Source organism: Hyperoodon ampullatus (genome assembly GCF_949752795.1).
Source record: "Hyperoodon ampullatus genome assembly, chromosome: 1".
NCBI classification, from domain to species: domain Eukaryota; kingdom Metazoa; phylum Chordata; class Mammalia; order Artiodactyla; family Ziphiidae; genus Hyperoodon; species Hyperoodon ampullatus.
In genome coordinates this window covers 200898507-200919351 of record NC_136914.1, presented here as the reverse complement: position 1 = coordinate 200919351, position 20845 = coordinate 200898507, and the positions used below count along the sequence as shown (strand labels likewise).

General features: G+C 46.5%; 2 protein-coding genes across 2 annotated transcripts in view; both read left to right on the top strand.

The window, feature by feature from the left end:
* The window catches only part of PKD2L1 (polycystin 2 like 1, transient receptor potential cation channel), a gene marked incomplete at both ends in the record, with an annotated part of 34713 nt that extends 23588 nt beyond the window's left edge, over positions 1-11125 (top strand). The window contains 15 exon segments of the mRNA XM_079723834.1: positions 2509-2636; positions 3133-3282; positions 3286-3387; positions 4376-4596; positions 4765-4993; positions 5677-5844; positions 6027-6208; positions 6505-6625; positions 7481-7579; positions 7789-7910; positions 9054-9180; positions 9954-10072; positions 10315-10438; positions 11080-11088; positions 11090-11125. Coding sequence (XP_079579960.1) covers positions 2509-2636; positions 3133-3282; positions 3286-3387; positions 4376-4596; positions 4765-4993; positions 5677-5844; positions 6027-6208; positions 6505-6625; positions 7481-7579; positions 7789-7910; positions 9054-9180; positions 9954-10072; positions 10315-10438; positions 11080-11088; positions 11090-11125 — 1937 coding nt within the window.
* A 2943-nt stretch (positions 11126-14068) lies between these two features.
* BLOC1S2 (biogenesis of lysosomal organelles complex 1 subunit 2) lies at positions 14069-20602 on the top strand. The gene is made up of 4 exons (XM_079718384.1): positions 14069-14248; positions 17908-18027; positions 18694-18798; positions 20121-20602. The coding sequence occupies exons 1-4, from the start codon at positions 14206-14208 to the stop codon at positions 20150-20152; spliced, it is 300 nt and encodes a 99-aa protein (XP_079574510.1). The 5' UTR covers positions 14069-14205; the 3' UTR covers positions 20153-20602.
* Positions 20603-20845: the final 243 nt, after the last annotated feature.

Sequence of the window (20845 nt, the reverse complement as noted above, 5' to 3'; positions counted from 1 at the left end):
GCACCTAATACATAAGGTTGTTGTAGGATTAAATGAAATAAGCACATCAAACACTTAACATAGGGCATATATTAGGTGTTTTGAGTATCAGTGGGCATTTGACTAGGTGAAACCATTTTTGTCAGAATACATAGTCTTTACTGTCTTGAATAATAATCAGTGATGTTATGCCTCCGTAAAGTGTTGACAATCTGTTCAGAGCAATGCTGATTTTAAGTGGTAACTTTGGAGAATTGGAGAGGAGGAAAAGATATAGCCGTGACTACCACCTAGTGGCCATCTAGAGGTATAACAATTTAATCAGCAATGTCTAGGAAAAGTTCAGCTCACTGACCACCAGTTCTAACTGCGGCGGACCCTCAGCAGACAGAAGTTTGATTTCCAACCCATTTTCCAGATCCAGAAGAGTTGAGTCTGAGTCCTACAGATACTAAGGATGGGAATCACAGATTTTATTTAGAGAGAAGTCAAGTCATTTCTTGGAATTAATAGAGTGGGATGCGGAAATGTGAAATAATAATGCTTTCTTTTTGCTGATTTCCTCCTGGAAACGTATGATGTTGCTTGTGCCTAATCTGGGACCACTCACCGGCCTCTGTTTCCCCCAAGACTGTGGATGAACTTCAGTCCACACCAAAGCATTCCCTTTCCAGAAAGGGAAAAAAATATTTTCCAAGATTTGAAAATAAAATTCTTAAAGGGAATTGCTCACAAGAGGCTGACAAATCCTACTTAAAATTTTTTATTTAATTTTTTGATTTAAAGTTTAATTAGTGAACTGAAAAGTTACAAGAGTAATACAAAGAGTTCTTACATATATTTCACCCAGATCTCCCAAATACGAATATTTTACCATGCTTGCTTTTCCTTTATCATGCTCTCTCTCTGCCCGCCTCTTTCTCTTCACACATACACACACACAACTGTTTGAGGGTAAACTGCAGACATAATGTCCTGTTATTCCTAAATACTTTAATGTGTATTTTTTAAAAACAAGGAAATGATCAAAGTCAAGAAATTATTGATGATCCAGTACTATCATCTAATGAACAGACCTTATTATAGTTTCACCAATTATTCCACTAATAGCCTTTACAGCAAAAGAAAAAAATTATGGTCCAGGATATAATCCTAACTAGATGCACATATTGCATGTAGTTGTCATGGTTCTTTAGTATTTTAGGACAATTTCTTTGTTTTTCATGACCTGGCTAAAAAACTGAGTAACAATTCAAAATATTGACAGATTATAAAAATTTTTATAGAATTATAGAAATTTTAAAGATAAGACAAGAATCCATGAGTTCATACTGATATACATACATGAATAAATTAATGAGGAAGAAGCAAAAGCTCTTCCTGAAGAGAATGCCAACTAATAAATGCAGAAGGAATGATGGAATGAGAAAATCACAGCTTGACAACCTTAATAGTAATAATTAGGCAAAAGTTGTCAAAGGATGCTAAAACTAGTAAGTGAAAGATTGATGAATAACAGGATATTTGCATAGTTTCCAAGTATTTCCCCACAAAATATGTATTCATTACAAAGAGAAAAATAATAATTGTATATTGAAGGAAGCTGGATGATACCACCTTAACAAGGGATCAAAGTTAATATCACCAGTAATAATACAGTTAGACAATTTGTGCCTCCTGATATCATGTAATGAAAAGGGCACCGTCTACTTCTTTGATATTCCTTGCCAAAAATGTATAATCTGAATTTAAACACAAGGAACTATCAAACAAATCTAAATTGAGGGGCAATCTATGAAGTAAATGGCTTATACTCTTCAAATTGTGCCTTTTAACCAGAAAACTTATAGCGTCCCTTGACAGCCCTACTTCAGACTGGATGTGTGTATTAGGGTGGTCAAGGGAGATGTAGTTCTTCAGGGCAAAGGCCAGGTTTTATTTTGATCTGGGGATGCTCTGAGTCCCTCTCTCAGGAGACAACTGTGCCCATCAGGATGCACCAGGGCCAGAGGTGCCATGCCTACCTCCTACTCCCATGACTGCAGAGTCGCTGACTCCAAGGTCCAGGATACCACATCTCCATTGTACGATATTTGACCAGGGCCTTGGCATACTCTAGAATTTGGAGGCATTTTCCCAAGGGCATTAATAGAGGCCAAGTAAAAGGAAGCACTACCTGATGCAGAAGGTAGAAATTTCCTGGCTCTGGGGAGTAAGAACTAGGAAGTTAAGCTGGTTCAGGAAGAGAAAAGTGAATATTCAGAATGACAATGTCAAGAGATAATTACTGAGTGGAGTTCAGTCTTTCTGAGGTGAGTTGGGAAGAGAGAAAGAGAGCTTATAACCACAACTCTTCCCTAATGTATTCCCTCGTTTCCCCAATGCAACCGTCAGCCTCCTTAGCCAACTCTAGGAGATAGGTCCCATCCGGGTGGCATCTTTGGCCTCAGGGCAGAGGCTTTCCTGTCCCCTCTGGATAATGGAGAAGGGAACAGTGTTCAAGACACAGCCTCTTGGGTTGGTTTCTAGTGACCTATGGAATGACAAGCTCCAGCGCCTATTACTACACCAAAGTGATGTCTGAGCTCTTCTTACATACCCCATCAGACACTGGAGTCTCCTTCCAGGCCATCAGCAGCATGGCAGACTTCTGGGATGTGAGTATGAGATCTCTTCTATCCCTCCCCTCTTCTTCTCAATGGCCTAAAGCCTGAGGCCACAGGCCAGGGTTCAGGGATGTCAGACAGTGGATAAGGCCATATCCAGAGACCAGGTCACCCAGAATCAGGCTGAGTCAAAGGATCGGGCATGAATTAAAGGATAAGACTAGACAGAGTTCAGGTAGTGATAGGTTGGAAATCAGGATGATAATCAGAGATTTAAGTCAGTACTTAATCTAGTATTGAGAATCAGAGGTAAGGCAGAATACCTTTTGAAGTATTTTAAATAAAGAATAAGGCCACATCAGGCTAAGATCTGGCCAAGGTTCATGGGTCAGCTGAAGAGTCCAACACAAGCATACTGTTGGACTCTTACTGTCTCCAGCATACTGTTGGAGACAAGCTGGAGGGGTCAGGGAGTGTGGGAAAAGGTCATTCTAAGGGTAAGGGTCAGGATGAGGCTGGGTCAGGTTCAACCCAGTTCGTGGTCTAGTTTGCCCAGGGCCCACTACTGGACAGTTCGTATTGGACCAAATGGTACAACAACCAGAGCCTGGGCCGCGGCTCCCACTCCTTCATCTACTATGAGAACCTGCTGCTGGGGGCTCTGAGGCTGCGGCAGCTGAGGGTCCGCAATGACTCCTGAGTGGTGCACGAGGACTTCCACGAGGACATTCTGAGCTGCTACGATGTCTACTCCCCAGACAAGGAAGAACAACTCCCCTTTGGGCTCCTCAATGGCATAGCGTGAGTGAGTCCCCCCACCAGTGTCGCAGGGCTTGCCCCTCTGAGCCTGACACCATCCCAGGTTTGGGAACCACTTCCATTGAGTCTTAAGGAGCCTTGGGGGTACTTGGGGGAGCTGGGGGGCATCTCCCTTAGACCCATCTGTGACTGTTTGGAGACCTTGGTCTGGGGTCACTGAGGAACAGAGAGGGTATGTTAGCAGACAGAGCCATAGCCTCTGGACTTGTTTACACACACAGGTCACAGTCACAGTTGCCCTACTCTGGAGGGCAGTCCTGCCAGAGAAAGCATCCTTTCTTGCCAGAATTCCCTCAGGGGTATGGAGAATGGATGAAACATTGATGCTGCCACACGAGTCATACTTGGAAGAGTCTGACCCTTGGAACTAATAGCGGAAGGCAGCAAGGGGCCAAGGATGGATGAGGAATTAGGGAAGAAAGGGGAGATGTGTGGATAGGACAGGAAAGAAGGGAAAGGAAATAAGGGTCCAGGGAGGAAAGTTTGTGGACAGAACAGAAAATCATAGGGTTAAGTAGACAGGTGCAAAACTACAAGAGCAGAAGGGGTCGTTTCTGGCTTATGTGGGCCAGGTGCTTCCCTTATGGGGACTACTCAGGCTGGAGTCAAACGTGGGCTTGGGTTTGTCATCCGTAGGCTTGGTGACAACGTGAAAATCAGGAGATTTACATTTGAGTTTCAGTTCTGCCACTAACTAGTTGGATTATCTCAGATATGTGAGTCTTAGTTTCCTCATTTGTAAAATGTAGATAATATTTACCCTCCCCTCCTCAAATAGTTATATTAAACAAGGTAATATATGTGAAATATATATTATATGTGATATATATATATATATATATATATATATATATGTATATATGAAACTGTAAAGCCAAGACAATTATAAAGTGTTGCCGTTGCCTTGGGAGATCAGCTTCTGGGGCTGGTTCAGACCTCTCTGCTCAGATGGCTTCTTCTGTGACAGATAGACCTACCACTCGCAGGATGAGCTGGGGGGCTCCTCTCACTGGGGCCAGCTCACAAGCTACAGCGGAGGTGGCTACCACCTGGACCTTCCAGGATCTCAACAGGCCAGTGCAGATGCACTCAGGGACCTTCAGGAGGGCCTGTGGCTGGACAGGGACAGTCGGGTGGTCTTCATTGACTTCTCAGTCTACAATGCCAACATTAATCTTTTCTGTGTTCTGAGGTGGGTCCCCTTTCCCTGCCTTCCCTCCATCCATGGCTCCTGATTCCCTTCTCCTCTGCTGGAGACCCTTCCCTAAACTTGTACCCTATGGTGGGGGTGGGGAGGGGAGGGGATGGGTAGAACTGTTCCAGCCCAGACCCCACCAGACATCTCCCCCTCCTCCCACAGACTGGTGGTGGAGTTTCCAGCTACAGGAGGTGCCATTCCATCCTGGCAAATCCGCACAGTTAAGCTGATCCGCTATGTCAGCAACTGGGACTTCTTTATCATTGGCTGTGAGATCATCTTCTGCATCTTCATCTTCTACTACGTAGTAGACGAGATCCTGGAGCTCCACATCCACTGGCTTCGTTACCTCAGCAGCATCTGGAACATTCTGGACCTGGTGGTCATCTTGGTGAGGGACAGATATCTTAGACTTGGCACATAGGGGGTGGTGGAAGGGATCTACCCTGATAGGGGCTCCAAGTTCTTCCTTTTGGAGTCCCAAGTCCTCCTTGTGACTTCTGGTCAAATCACTGAGTAACAGCTCCCTAAACCAAAGGCTGATGTTCCCCTGGCTCAGCTCTGGAAAAATCCTGTCTCTATATCCCCTCTCCCTCTGGCTTATGATCCAGGCGCTGCTCTTTTATTTTTGTACTTAATATTAAGTTCCTCTCTGTCTCTTGTCTTCATGACCTGTCCCCTTGACACCCCCGCCCCCCGCCTTTTCTCTTCACTCCTATTAAAATTTTCTGCCTCTTCATCTTCGTCTCCTTCCTATTAACAGGACACATTAATTTCTGACCAAGGCTGGGAAGTGGTGGGGGAAATAAAATTGCTTGGCTCCATTTCTCCATGGTCCTTTACAACCTACGTATTTACCACTGGCCCTAAAGCCTTCTCTTGAGCTTTCAGACATTCCCCAATCATCCTATCCAGTTCCATTTGAACCTGAGATAGTCAACAACTCAGCAGGGAAGGATGTGGTTTTTTTCCCCATCTGTCTTACGCACCACAGCTCTCCCCTGGAACCTCACTGTTGAACTTCCCTTGAGATCCTCTTGACTCTCTGACACCCCCTGGGCCCTGTTGTAACAGCTCTCCATCGTGGATGTGGGCTTCCACATATTCCGAACCCTTGAGGTGAATCGGCTAATGGGGAAGCTTCTGCAGCAGCCAAACACGTATGCTGACTTTGAGTTCCTCACCTTCTGTCAGACACAATACAACATGAACGCCGTCAACCTCTTCTTTGCCTGGATCAAGGTACCCTGGGATTCCTCACCCCCAGCAACACCTCAGGGCACGCATTCTCCCTTCCTCAGGACTCGTCTCATTTTCCTTGTCTGGTGTGGCAACTCCTGTGGCCCCCTTAGGCCCCTGGGATGGACCGTTCCAGGCTTTTCTGTTTCCTTCCCTAATCGCTTGGTTCAACATGGCCCTTCCAGATATTCAAGTACATCAGCTTCAATAAGACCATGACCCAGCTCTCCTCCACACTGGCCCGCTGTGCCAAGGACATCCTGGGCTTCGCCGTCATGTTCTTCATAGTGTTTTTCTCCTACGCCCAGCTGGGCTACCTGCTTTTTGGGACCCGAGTGGAAAGCATCAACACTTTCATCAAGTGCATGTTTGCGTTCTGCCCCTTCACTCCTCCCTGGCCCCTCACCCTCCAGCTCTGTGGATGTGTGTATCCTTGGGGCAGCTGGGTATGTGGATGTGGGCGTGTCTGTGCTTAAGCATCTGTGTGAGTTCCTGGAAGCCCTGGTGTGTGTGCTCAGTGTCTCTGCATCCTGTTCTGTCTCCATCAGATTGGGCGGAGGTGCAGGGAGGGGTCTGAGTTCACTGAAGAGCAGTAGGGAGAAAACGGGATGGGGTCAGCGTTGTTGTCGGGCTCTGGGTGAATCCCAAACCCTGGTCTCTCAGTTTCACTCAGTTCCGGATCATCCTTGGGGATTTTGACTACAATGCTATCGACAATGCCAACCACGTCCTGGGACCAGCCTACTTTGTCACCTATGTCTTCTTTGTCTTCTTTGTGCTCCTCGTGAGGGTCCCTCTGAGGGGTAGGGATTTGGGAACCTGAGGGGTGGAGATGTGGATGGCCTGCAGGGTGGGGGTTTGACCCCCGTCCATGTTCTGCACTAATGATTATGATGGGTTTCTCAAATCAAGGGTGGAGAGGTGGGGGAGGGAAGAGCTTCCTGATCTGAGAGCTGGCTAATGTGTGGTCAGCACAGTTAGGCAGTTTTCAGAGTATAAGGAAATCTGCAGGCTCCCTCACTAAAATCAAACCCCTATCCTCCAAGGATGGAAAGAGAAGGAAAAGTGCCTCATGAGGAGAAGAGACTGCCCCTAGAAGCTTCTCCGCCTATTCTCTAAGACTCCCCTTCCTCTGGGGATCTCCGGCTTTTTCTACTACCACTGCTTTGTATTTGCTCTCTCTCCCTGCCAACCATGAAAGATCTGGGTTTGATTTTTATCAGAAAAGCCAGTGTGTTTCTTTATTTGATCAGTGGATGGGGATACAGACATGGATTGGGGATGGATGGTAAAGAGAGCACAATTTTACTCTCACCTTGGAAAGTTTCTGGCTTCAGTGACTGGTGGACTCTTACATGGAGGGGGTCTGTGGCATATGTTGGGGTATCTTTGTGGTCATTACTGCAGCAGTTGAGTGAGGACACCCGGTTGATGAGGGAGCATGACCCGTCTGTAACAGAATTGTGCTGAAAGGCTGGGCTCTGTGGACCCAGAGATGTGGGGATTAGTGGGCTGCAGAGCTGGGGCTGAAAGCACTGGCCCTTTTAGAACATGTGTCTGGGACATTAATAGGGTCAATGGGCTCGATGCTGTTAATGGGTCTGGGAGTGAGGACCCCAGTCCCTGTTTTATCCTCCAGAATATGTTTCTGGCTATCATCAATGACACATACTCAGAGGTCAAGGAGGAGTTGGCTGGACAGAAGGATGAGCTACAGCTTTCGGACCTCCTGAAACAGGTGACTACTTAGTCTCCTTGAGCCACACATGTGCATCAGGGCCCAGGTCCAAGGCTCTGTGTCCTGGTCTGTGCCTGACTGGTTAGGGGCCTGTGCCCTTGTGTGCCTTCAGCTTATCCCTGGGATCCTGTCACCCTGTGGGTGGGGGTGGGAGTAAGAGATGAAAAGGAGGCTGTGGGAACTGGTGCCTGTTTCCTTTCCCCTTCCAGGGCTATAACAAGACCCTACTGAGGCTGCATCTGAGGAAAGAGCAGGTTTCAGAAGTGCAGAAGTTCCTGCAGGGTGCGGAGCAGGAGATCCAGTTTGAGGATTTCACCAACACCTTGAAGGAGTGAGCACCCGGAGATCCAACCTTCCCTGACATTGGTCTGTAAGTCCTTGGCCCTCAAGCATACACCCTTTGCCTATAAGCCTCTGATCTTGGCCAGTGGGCCTTTGACCTTGGTTTACAGGCCTTTGACCTTGGTTTACAGGTCTCTGATCCTGACCTTCAGAACTGTGCCCTTAGTTTAAAGGACTCTGACAATGTTCTATGATATTCTGGACCTTGTTGAACAACTCTTAGGACTAGTGTAACAATAATAATACCCTAATCATCGTATACATCCCTCATGCCCACAAAACTCTTATCTTAGTTCTATGCTCCCCCACAAACACAGGTCTATTTCCTTAGCCATCCTCTCCCTGTTTCCCAGTTAAACATATTAACAAGCATTGAACAAATATATTGTGAGCACCAGCTGTGAGCCAGGCACACAGTTGAATGAGACAAAGTCTTGTCCTCCAGGAGTTCATAGACATGTAAGCAAATAAACAGAATCACAGAACAAGTTCCACAGTAGAAGTAACTAGAAGAGAGGGAGCATGGGGTAATAAAAGCATATACAAAGGCAAAGAGGTATGAAATTGAGCAACATATACAGGAGTAATAAGTAGCTGAGCATTGTAAGGTATCAAATGAAAGGTCGGACAGAGCAGGAGATGAGGCCAGAGAAATGGGCTAAGGTCACATTGGGAAAAGCCTTGAACAACACTACTCTATTCAAAGAATAGGGTGCCCAGGAGGGATTTTAAGCAGGGAAGGGGTATATTTAGTCTTGTACTTTAGAAAGGTTAATTACTCTAATTGCATTATGAAGGATGGATTTCAGGGGAAGGGAAGGCCATAGGGCAGGGGGGGTGGGGGAGAGGGCAGGTTATCTGGAGACAAAGAGATTTTGCAATAATTCCTTTAGGAGATCATGAGGGCCTGAACCTAGTCAGCAGGAGTCAGGGAAGGAAGAAATAGATTCAAGTGATTTATTCGGGGGTCAAATCGCTACATCTTGGATATCCTGGCTTTCTCTTGTGGTGCCCTTCTTCCCTAGAGAGCAAGACTCTTGCCAGAGTCTAGCAAAAAAGAGTGGGGAGTCCATAATGGAAAGCTCCCAGCCACGGCAGGTCAGAAGTCATTTCATCACCCTGCTCTCCTCAGGCTGGGGCACATAGAGCATGAGATCACTGAGCTCACGGCTGCCTTCACCAGGTTTGACCAAGATGGGAATCACATCCTGGATGAGAAAGAGCAGGAACAAATGTGGCACGACCTGGAGGAGGAAAGGGTGAGCCTGGCTGGTGGACAGGCTACAGGGAAACTGCTCACCCTCCCCTCCCTGCCAGCACACCTGGAACACAAGCCCAAACTGGAAATCCTCTGACAGATGGGCAGGAAAGAGCTCTCTAGAAGAGTGGTTCTCAAACTGCTGCATATTAGAACGCCCCGGAGAGCTTTAAAAAAATCCTCATGCTCAGGCCACACACCCTAGACCAGAATCTCTGGGGGAGTTGGGAGGCCCAGCCATCAGTCCTTTTTACAACCCCCCAGGTGACTGCAGTGCCTAGCCAAGGTTGATCACCATTGCTCTAAAACATCATCTTAGGGAGAAAAGGACCAGTTGTCTGAGAATCCCTGACAATTCCTTCTGAGCAGCTGCCTTCTCCTTGGGGTTCTCCAACTCTGATCCTTAGCTGCCCCTGCTATGCCTGCTTCATCCCTATCCAGTATAGACCAAAAAGCCAAGGGTAAAAGGAACAGTGCCAGGACACTGTCCCTGCTCTCCCAAATGGAGTTGGCTTCTAGTGAGCACCTCATTCATCAATGCTTCAAGGAGCTTGTGTTTTGTTTCTTGTGGAGGTGATTCTCTCCCAGAGGTTAGGCCAGCTTTGTGTTCAGCACGACCATTCTGATTCTGTTGTCTCCAGAGTCTGAGAGGGAAGGGGAATAGCAAGCACTGGAGCCCGAGGCCTGGTCCCGCGAGCCCGTTAGAGCAGGTGATGGAGCAGGACCTGATGGCTTCCCAGTTGTCTTCTCTCTGCTCTCTGACCTCCTGATCAGGTGGCCCTCACCGCTGAGACTGAGAACCTGCGCTGGTCCACTGTGAGTAGCCCAGCAGGCGAGTCGAGTCCAGAGGCTGCCAAAGCAGGTGGCTGGGTTTCAGGAGAAGAATTCTACATGTACGTGCAGCCCGGCGGCCCGGGACTGACTGTGTTTATGTCATCCTATCTTGAGCTTCTTTCCACAACCTTCCAATTCCCTGTACTACCCCAGGGAAAACCCCTCTCCCCCTTTAATTCTCCTGACAAGGCTGGGCTTTACCTTCCTTGCTCCCATCCAGACACATACTCTTCTGTATGGAATCACCCAGCCCTCCACACACATATTTCTGCTCCCTTGGTCTCTCTCAAATCTTGCACAGGCTCAAAAGGAGAGTTTTGCAGCTGGAGACTGTCCTGGAAGGAGTCATGACCCAGGTTGATGCCATGGGCTCAAAGCCGACGATGCTGGAGAAGAAAGGGCAGCTGGCTCCCTCTCCAGGCATGGTGAGTGGTCTCTCACCTGGATCCTCTCGGCTCCCACAGCTGAACTCTACCATCTTTTCCACTCAGTGGGTAGAGCCAAAACATTTTTTAAAAAATTTATTTATTTATTTATTTATTTTTGGCTGCATTGGGTCTCCATTGCTGCGCACGGGCTTTCTCTAGTTGCGGCAAGCGGGGGCTACTCTTTGTTCCGGTGCGCGGGCTTTTCATTGCAGTGGCTTCTCTTGTTGCAGAGCACGGGCTCTAGGTGCGCGGGCTTCAGTAGTTGTGACACATGGGCTCAGTAGTTGTGGCTCACGGGCTTAGTTGCTCCGCGGCATGTGGGATCTTCCCGGACCAGGGCTCGAACCCATGTCCCCTGCATTGGCAGGCGTATTCTTAACCACTGCGCCACCAGGGAAGCCCAAGGCAAAACATTTTTGAAAGACCAATGTTTCAGGCTCCTGGGGCAACATGTTCCCAGTAGTCAGTGAATCGTGGAGGTGGGGGTTGGAGGGAAGACCTGAAATTGGTTGCTCTGGCCTTGAGGGCAGCCTTAGCCCCTAGGAGAGGGTCTGGGATTGGAGAAACAGATCCAGGTAAAAGGAAAAGTGGGACACAAACTCCTCCTCCAAATGACCTGTCCCTTTTTCTTCCAACAGGGGGAACAAGGCATTTGGGAGCACCTGCAGGCAGCCCCAGCTGTGACTCCAGCCCCCTGGGGACTCCAGGACGGGCAGGAGAGTGGTGGGGGAGGGGTCCTAAAGCATCAGACAGCAGGGTCCTCTGTCACCACCTCCCCAGAAGCCCCCTCAGTACACACCCTCCACTTCTAGGGCAGCGGGTCCCACCACTGCTGCTGCTGAGTCCCGCCCTGTGCCCGGCCTTCTGAGCCAATGTTTCTGTGTATAACTCTGTGAAATATCTCCCGCTGGGTCTCTCACTCCCTGTGCTCTGAACTCCGCTGTGATGATTTTTTAAAAAGTCAGTAAAAAATAATAAAGGAAAGGAGGGTAATAACTTTCCTAATCATCTGGATAGCCATGATTTGTGAAAAAAGTAGAAGCTGAGAGAACAGCAATATCTAGATGTCTTCCTACTTGCCAGTGAACCTTTTCCTCTGTGCATCTAGAGATCCACTGCCAGTACCCATGGGGTTCATGTCTTCCCTATAGGGTTTCCCTGTGAAAGAGAAGGGGAAGCCAGAGAGGACACTTTCTCTCGTGGGGAGAGTACAATGTTGCAGAGGAGTTGGAGTGGTGACCTCTCCCAGCCTTCCCCAGCAAAGTCCAGGAAGACTCGGTGGAAAAACCTACCTCCAGACATGCCACTGAACACTGAGGGGGCTGAAAACCAGGACAGAGATGGGGCCTGAGGAGAAGCTGGCAAAGAAATGACCTCAGGATTCCGAGATATTTGGATAAAATGTGGGGGACTCTGACTCTGTCCTTCCATAGGACAATGTGGGTTTGCCTGGTGATTATCAATAAAAATCCTTAGGAAAACCAGGACTTTGCACTTGCTTCAGGGACTGCAGGGGAAAGAAGAGAGTCTGGAACTGTGAACCATCCTTGTACCTGGGCTGGAGAAAGCTCATCCCTGCTGGGAGGTGTAGAGTTGAGGCAGTGGCAATGTGAAGAAGCTGGCTGCCCCAGGGGTTCTGAAAGAAAAACCTCTGACTCATAGGAATGGTTTGAAATAGCGGACACTACTATTGGAGGGAGTGGAGACAGTGACCTAGGGAGGCCTGGTCCTTAGGGTGAAGAGATTATGGTGTGTGTGTTTGTGTGTGCATGCGTGCGTGCGCTGTTGGGTGTGGGCAGTGAGAGTGCAGATGGAGGATAAGCAGGGATAAGACAAAAAACTCCTACACCAAGATTCTGGATGTATAGGCCTGCATCCTGAGACCTGATATTTATCCCCTCTCTCTGCCCCTGTGACCTTTATTCCTCCCTCATTCTGCACCTTCCATTGCTCCCAGTTTCTTTTTTCATCCATTCCCTTCACCCACCTGCATTCTCCCATCCCATCAAATACATTCTATATACCCAGAAGTCTTGTGAAACAGCTGAATGCAATTAAGATAACCAGAGTGTATCCTCAGTCCTAAACAATTATGATCTAAGCTTTCTTCAAGAAAGGCTGTTTCGGGGTTTCCCTGGTGGCGCAGCGGTTGAGAGTCCGCCTGCCGATGCAGGGGACACAGGTTCGTGCCCCGGTCCGGGAGGATTCCACATGCCGCGGAGTGGCTGGGCCCGTGAGCCGTGGCTGCTGAGCCTGCGCGTCCAGAGCCTGTGCTCCGCAACGGGAGAGGCCACAACAGTGAGAGGCCCGCGTACCGCAAAAAAAAAAACCAAAAAACAAAAAAACAGAAAGGCTGTTTCGGGACTTCCCTGGTGGTGCAGTGGTTACGAATCCACCTGCCAATGCAGGGGACACGGGTTCGAGCCCTGGTCTGGAAGATCCCACATGCTACAGAGTAACTAAGCCCGTGCGCCACACTACCGGGCCTGTGCTCTAGAGCCTGAGAGCCACAACTACTGAGCCCGCGTGCCACAACTACTGAAGCCCGCAAGCCTAGAGCTCATGCTCCGCAAGAAGAGAAGCCACAGCAATGAGAAGCCCATGCACCATAATGATGAGTAGCCCCTGCTCGCCGCAACTAGAGAAGGCCCATGCGCAGCAACAAGGACCCAACACAGCCAAAAATAAATAAACAAAGAAAGGCTGTATCAACCCAAGAGACGTAGGTGCCAGACTGAAGCTTGGGGAAAAAGGTCCAATGAGCTGATATTAATCTAGGACATAGGAAGGGAGAGTTTTTCGGCTCAGGGATAATGCCCCAAGGTTTCCCAGAGCCTAGATGAGACTATCTTCAAAAGCAAGGATTCCTTGAGCAGTCTTTCAGTGACTAATAGCAGCCGGGGTGAGGATTCTCTGGGGAGGGGCTAACTTGTCTCGGGTCATTTTAGTCAGCAGGTCGCACTGGGCTCGACCCATCCCAGAGAGGTCTTACTAGGCTAGTGATCCCGCCAGGGAGTGGCCGCAGAATTGAGCGCATCCTTTGTTCCAGACGTCGGACTCATGGCAGCTGATCGACTCACGAAGCTTATTTTAGCTTCAAATTCGGCTTGGTGCCTACGCTTGGCTATCACTCACTCCTTGCGGTATGGCTTAGCCCAGAAGCGCAGAATCGCAGGGCAATGAACCCAGGGCGGGGTGGGCGGGGCACGCCCGGCGCGCATGCGCAGGCATCCCAGAACCAGAAGCAGCGCGGGGCTGGGCATGGCGGCGGCGGCCGAGGGTGTCCCAGAGACTCACCGCGAGGAGCCCGTTCGGGGTATGCGGAGTGGATGGGGACGAAATGTCCAGTGGGAGGCCTGGGGCTCTGGGTTACGGGTCCGAGGTGCCAGGGCTCACCTGGCGGGAGCGGGCAGGTCGGAGGGGCGCGCCTGTGTGTACGCGTGTTTGTCCTGTCAGGGCGACTGAGAAGGTTTGGCCGCGGGGTCGAGTGTGAGCTGAGGCCGGTGCAAGGGAGCAGAGTTGGCGTGTCAGGTGGGGCAGGGACGAAGTGAGGGACTCGAAATTACGGCACATAGAGAATGGAGCCGATTTGATGCAATGAGGACCGGTGGAGGGATGTAGGGAGAGGCCTCTGTGGCTGGATTAGGACCAGGGCAGCCCGGGGCACTTACTCATTCTCCTTTGATCCAGATGATGCCGCCGTGGAGACCGCTGAGGAAGCAAAGGAGCCCGCTGAGGCTGACATCACTGAACTCTGCCGGGACATGTTCTCCAAGATGGCAACTTACCTGACTGGGGAACTGACGGGTGAGGCGGGGCCCGGGTTGATTCCGCTAGTTCCAGGCACCACTCGCTGGAGCTGAGGTTTGGCCCTGGTAGGCCTGTGAGGTGCTTTAGCAGCGTCAGTCTGCGGCTCCCTCCCTAACCCCACACACCTCGAAACATGCCTGGTGGAAGTTTGGGGAGGTCAAGAATGAGTAGGAAAGAAGTCCATCCGTTCCCTGGAGAAATTCACGAATTACTTTCAGCAACACAGGATAAACAACGAGGTCCTACTGCACAGCACAGAGAACTATATTCAATAGCCTATGATAAACCATAATGGAAAAGAATGTAAAGAAAAAAGAATGTATATATACGTATAGCTGAATCACTTTGCTGTACAGCAGTAATTAACACAACATTGTAAATCAACTGTACTTGAATAAAAAAAAATTCGGTACAGAAACACATAAGAATACTTAATACAGCCCTGCAGGCCTCCTTAGTGTAGACTGAGGCTGAGAAAACAAAAAAGAATTCATCAAGAAGTGCTTCTTTAGGGGAGGTGCATTTTGAACAGGGCTGTAAAGTGATTGATCGGCCAAAAAGTGGGAAATGACTGGTGAGTGAGGTGGTATAAGCAAGCAGTTTGTTGGCTAAGCAGGTGTATTTACGAGGTTAAAGGGAAATGGGGAGTGACCTGCAGATTTAGGGATTAGGTTCATCTCTCCCACCCTTTGGGACATGATTAATTTTTTAGTCCAGTGTGTATTTCCAGGTGAACACATGACCCACGTGTGGAGGAGGATCTAAAAAATGAAGTCTGGTCCAGTGTGGCTTTTCATAAAGGCTGTTATGTTGTTTCACTTCCCCAGGAAGTTGCTGTGAGCTAAATTTATGAACCAGAATGTATGGGAACATGCTTGGTGCAGAATAGGAGGGGTTGTGAGTCTCCAACAGCCTATTTATTTATTTGTTTGTTTATTTCTGAGCAAAAGAAACCAAGCAACAAAATCTAGATTTTTTTTTTTGGCTTTTCTTTAAAAATTCCAAAGATTTGGCAGTAGTAGTCCCCCATTCTTGCAAGGCTCTAATTGGCTAGAGTTGGGCATTGTCTCCTTTAAATGGACCAGCGCTGTGCAGTTTGTCCCCAACTACTCCCTGTTTTCTCCCTTTTACTGAGACCTGGTGTCAGTTGCCACTTATTACTGTTCTTATATTGTTGTTTTTTTAGTAGTGGTACAGAAATGGTTTTCTGTACCAACGTCTATCAAAATTGGTAAAGTAAACGACAGACTAAGACTAAGAGGACCATAGGTTCCAAGAAGTGGGAGAGTGTATTTCTTTGTAGAAGTGAGTAATCTTGCGTTTAAAATGCAAACACCTGGCTTGCTTCACTCATTTACATAATATTGTTGGCTCCTGGGTATTTGAGTGTGTGACCCTTGTTTGAGAGAGACTAATTTGATAGCAGTGAGAGTATGGATATGCAGGAGACACAGAAGAGCAATATTTCAGATGAAAAGTGACCGTCTGTGACAGAGTGATGGTAAAAGGAATGGGGAGGGGAGCATGGATGCAAGAACATTATAAAAGTGGAATTTATAGGACTTGTTGAAGTGGGTGTTAAGGGATGGGAGCAGCTTAAGATGTGTCTGCAGTTTTTTGTTTGTTTGTTTGTTTGTTTGTTTTGCGGTATGCGGGCCTCCCACTGCTGTGGCCTCTCCCATTGCGGAGCGCAGGCTCAGCGGCCATGGCTCACAGGCCCAGCCGCTCCGCGGCATGTGGGATCCTCCCAGATCGGGGCACGAACCCGTGTCTCCTGCATCGGCAGGCGGACTCCCAACCACTGTGCCACCAGGGAAGCCCAAGATGTGTCTGCAGTTTTAAGCCTGGGTGGTGTCCTCAGCCAAAATAGGCAGGTTGGAAAGAGGAACCATGTTTAGTGTGAAAATAATATTTTCAGTTTTGACTTGGCTGATTTTAGTTATTACTGGGACACTCAGGTGACTGTTATCAAGACATCCAGGTGACTTCAACATGTGAGTCCAGAGCTCAGAGAGTGATCAGAGCAGGAGCATAGCAGAGTGAGTTGAGGCTGTGCAGGATGAGACTGCCAGGGAAGACCATAGAGGTAGATAAGAGGACCTGCACTGAAATCTCAGGGAATGCCTGTATTGGGCAATTAATTTGTTTTTATTAACAGTACTTAAAGTACCTGGGTTTCCAAATGATTTATTACAAAATGAATTTTAAGTGGATTGTAATTTCCCTATGATTGTCATTCTTACCTATACAGATACTTTTTTGAGTTTGAAAGGAAGCTAGCATAACCCTGGGAATCCCCATGGAAATGTGCCACCCATGTAAACATCAGCCATGTGTCACAGCTGAGGGAAAGTTGAGAACTGATAGTTAAGGGGGTTAGATGAGAAGAGATCTGGTATAGAAACTCAAAAAGAGCAGTGAGAAAATGCTATAGCAGCCGAGGGAAATGAGTGTTTCATGAAGAGAGAGAGATCAGTAGTGTCAGATGTTATTGGAGAGGCCCAGGAGGATAATACCTGAAAAAAGGCCATGGATTTGGTGGTTAGGAGAGCACTGATGACCTTGGAGCTTGTAATTTTTCTGGGTGGTGGGGACAGAGACCAGACTGGAAGGGTTTACATGAGTGAAGGGTGAGGAGGAGGAAGCAGTGAGTGTAAGCTACTCTTTCAGAAGGGTTAGCAGTGAAGCTCCTTTGCTTTACTGAGCAAATGATGTAGGTGTACAGTAGAGGGAGTGCTTTTGGGCTGGAGGAAACCAGAATATATTTCTAGATAGAGAGGAAGGTGCCAGGTTGGAGAGAGAGTTTGGAAGGGCAAGGGAAAGGGGATACTGAAGAGAGGCCCTGAAGAGGTGGAAGGGTTGGGATCGGCGCACGGGAGGAGGAGCTGTCGTGGTGAGAACAGGAACGCTTCTGCCTCTCGAGAAGACACTGAGGTACAGAGAAGTTTGGAAGTGAGGCAGAAAGACTGAGGCAGTTTATGTAAGTGGGCTTGGCTTTTGGGAAAGTTGGAGTAAAGGCCATTTGCTTTGAGTAGGGATGGGGAAGGGAATTGAGGATGTGAGAAGGAGGCAAATGGTTTGGAAGTCAGTGTATAAAATGGAGTACAGATTCACAAGTAATAAATGAGTTACTAAGAAGTGTTGAGGGGGCTTCCTTGGTGGCACAGTGGTTGAGAGTCCACCTGCCGATGCAGAGGACACGGGTTCGTGCCCCGGTCCGGGAAGATCCCACATGCCGCGGAGCGGCTGGCAAAAAAAAAAAAAAAGAAGTGTTGAGGTCCTAGTTGACTTTATATATATTTTGATATATATATGTATTTATGCTGCAGTCTGGCAAATTATATGTTTTCATGTTGTAGAGGTACCAAGACTGTTTCACCTCCCTTTTCTTGGTACATGAGTTTATCATTTTCCTTTCTAACTAAGATCCTGAAGCTTCTGGATTTTATTTGGTTTCAATAGTTTGCTGATTGTTGCCTGAATTTCTACTTAGACATTTAGAGTACATAGGCTGAGTATAAATGTCACAGATCAAAAGTGGCCTGCTTCTTTGACAGTCCCTAGGTCCTGCCTTGAACTACCATTTGGTAGTTAATTCCGCATTCCAGTTATCTAAACAAATCTTAAAGGCATCACATCTTCTGTTTGTTTTAAAGCCACCAGTGAAGACTATAAGCTTCTGGAAAATATGAATAAACTAACCAGCCTGAAGTATCTTGAAATGAAAGATATTGCTATAAACATTAGTAGAAACTTAAAGGACTTAAACCAGAAGTGTAAGTAATAATTTTTTTACAATTAAATGTGTTTGTATTTAATGTTCTTTTGTGCTTGGGGCAGTGGAGAACATGGCCCCTGTCCTCAAGGAGCTCATTTTCTAAAAGTGAATTAGAAAATTAAGGTGAATTTCTTCCATTGTGAGGATTAGCATGCTTTGATGGTATGGTTATTTCTGCTTCTGAATCTTGATTTGATCTGTTTATTCCTGGAAAAACAGTGAATTAATTTAACAGTGAAACCTATAAAGGACTACTTTATAAACAGAAAACCAGAACATCTATAATTGGAAAATGCTACTTTAGACTGGTAGAATATATTTTCCCATTGACTTATATTTGTGTTCCCTGTCTTTAGGGCTCTCCTTCTTGGTCTGGGAGTACCCAAGAAACCAAATCAGTAACGGAAAGATTGCTTGAGGAGCAAGGAATTTAAGAGAGGAAAACCAGTAGATGAGAGAGACTTAACTTTGTTTAGGTCACCGCCATACCTGATCAGCTAGCTACTGTCTTCTAAGGCATCTGCCTGCTAGTGATCAGAATCATGTCACTCCACCCACTCTGTCTTAGGCAGAGCTGGAGAGACACTAGCATGCTTACTTTCCACTTTTTTCTGCACTCCTTGTTGGTGTTGTATAAACCTGTGGTCTGTCTTTGTTTTTAAAGATGCTGGACTACAGCCTTATCTGGATCAGATCAATGTAATTGAGGAGCAGGTAGCAGCTCTTGAGCAGGCAGCCTACAAGTTGGATGCGTATTCAAAAAAACTGGGTAACCATTTTTATTTCTCTTTTGATTTGATGAGTACCCTCCTGCCAGTATGACCTTATATAATAAGATGGTTAACATTTATGATGTGCCTACAGTGATCTATTTTAATCTTCACAAAACCTCTTGAAAGTAACTTTTTATTAGTGACAATAATAACATTTCCTGAGTACTTAGTGATATATCAGGCACTGTTCTTAATATTTTACGTCTATTATGTTTTTTATCCTTCAGTCTCTGAGGTAAGTCATAATTTTTATCCCCATTCTATTGAAGAGGAAACTGTGGTTGAAGGGGTTATAACTTGCTTAAGGACACAAAGCTAGTATATAGAAGAGCTGTATTTCAAACTAGGTCTGATTGATTACAAAGCTCAAGCTCTTCATTGTGGTTCAGCAGGCTGAAGCATCTTTAATAATGTAGATACATGTCTTAGAAAACAGAGTAGTCAATCAAGCCTTTCTTGAAGGGTTACTTTTCCTTTAAGGAGGAAACTCGTACTAGTACTGATGCCTTGCTAATTGACTCTGGCTCTTATATCCATGATTAAAAATAATGCAGTTGTTTTTAGCCTAGATATAATTTACAGATTATTTTATTTTTATCATTGACAGTTGTTGACTACTTCAAAAGATTGGTTTGTAGCAGACTGAGACATGCGTGGTAGTTAGCAGTTTCATTGTCCACAATTAAATTTACTAAATGGTGACTGTGAACTTTAGAAGGCATTGTGCCAGATGCTTTCAAGGTTTTAAAGAAAAAGGGAATCCATACATTGAGGTTTATTTGATGGTCTTTTAAATTTCTGTATCTTTCAAAATTGTTTTCCTAGAGTGAGGGGTAGGGATAAGAAAATAAAAGGTGAAACATACTTCTTCAAAGTCCCAGTCTGGCTCTCAGAGGGTGCCTGGGACAGAGCCTAGAGAGGCAATTTCCTGTGCTTTGTAAGGCTCCTGGTGGCTCAAGTGCCAGTAGGTCTGCTTAACCCTGGTGGAGCATCTGATCAGGTACTGTTGATAGGGTTAGAACTTAGAGAACTCATGTTAGGTTCTCAGTTCTGTATGTGTATATTTGACTCCTTAAGTTGTGCACATTGATTATATTTGGACAGATATCCAAATATCTGTCCTTAGCTAATATGATAGTTGCCATTTATGGTATGCCTATAATTTGGATACAGTTTGGACAGCTAAGAGGACTGAAGTTAATAGATATTTTTTAATGTAATAGACGTTTTTGAATTTACCTAGAAATGCTAACTGAAAAGTATCTTTGTAAGAGCCAATTTTAAAAGGTATAACTTCTTCTCCCTCTCCCCCCTGCAGAAGCCAAATACAAGAAGCTGGAGAAGCGATGAAAAACTTATTCCTGTGGGACAAAGTCTTTTTTAATGTGGGAAGAATGTTTTATAAGACCTGAATCTTGAGGCTGATGAATTGTCAAAACTCCTCAAAAGGCAACTATGCTGGTCGTCCCAGAAACTTTGCAACATTGGAGTAAACTGAAGGACTGTGGCTACTCCTGGAATAACTTCTTCTGAGGCAGAATCCCTCAAAAACTCACCCTTGTAACTCCTTACCTTTTACTTGAATGCTTCATCATCCATTCAGGACAGAGACTCTCTCAAATTTTGCATAAACCTGGACTTGCCAGTAGAATCAAATGAGTGGGCCTGTTTTCCCTGGTAGCAGTTGATTACTACATTATTTTCTTAAATGGCTGGTTTTTGAGTTACTGTGTAAATGGTTGTTTTTTTCTATTAAGGATGTAATGTATTGCTAACAAGATTCTAAATTAAAAAAGGAAAACAAAACAGTCTTGTTCTTGACAGTTTGTCACCTTGTGAATGTCAGTAATTTACTTTTCCATAACATTGCAAATAACAGAAAATCTTAAAACAATTTTAGGCCAAGTCTTCTAGACTGAACAGAAACAGTGAAAGGAGTGTTGTTGCGATAGTTTGGTGTATGTGATGGGCCCCTCCTGTCTGTTCTCTGTATGAGTCAGATGGCTGGGGATGGATATCATCTTGGCATGTGCTCCCTTGTGG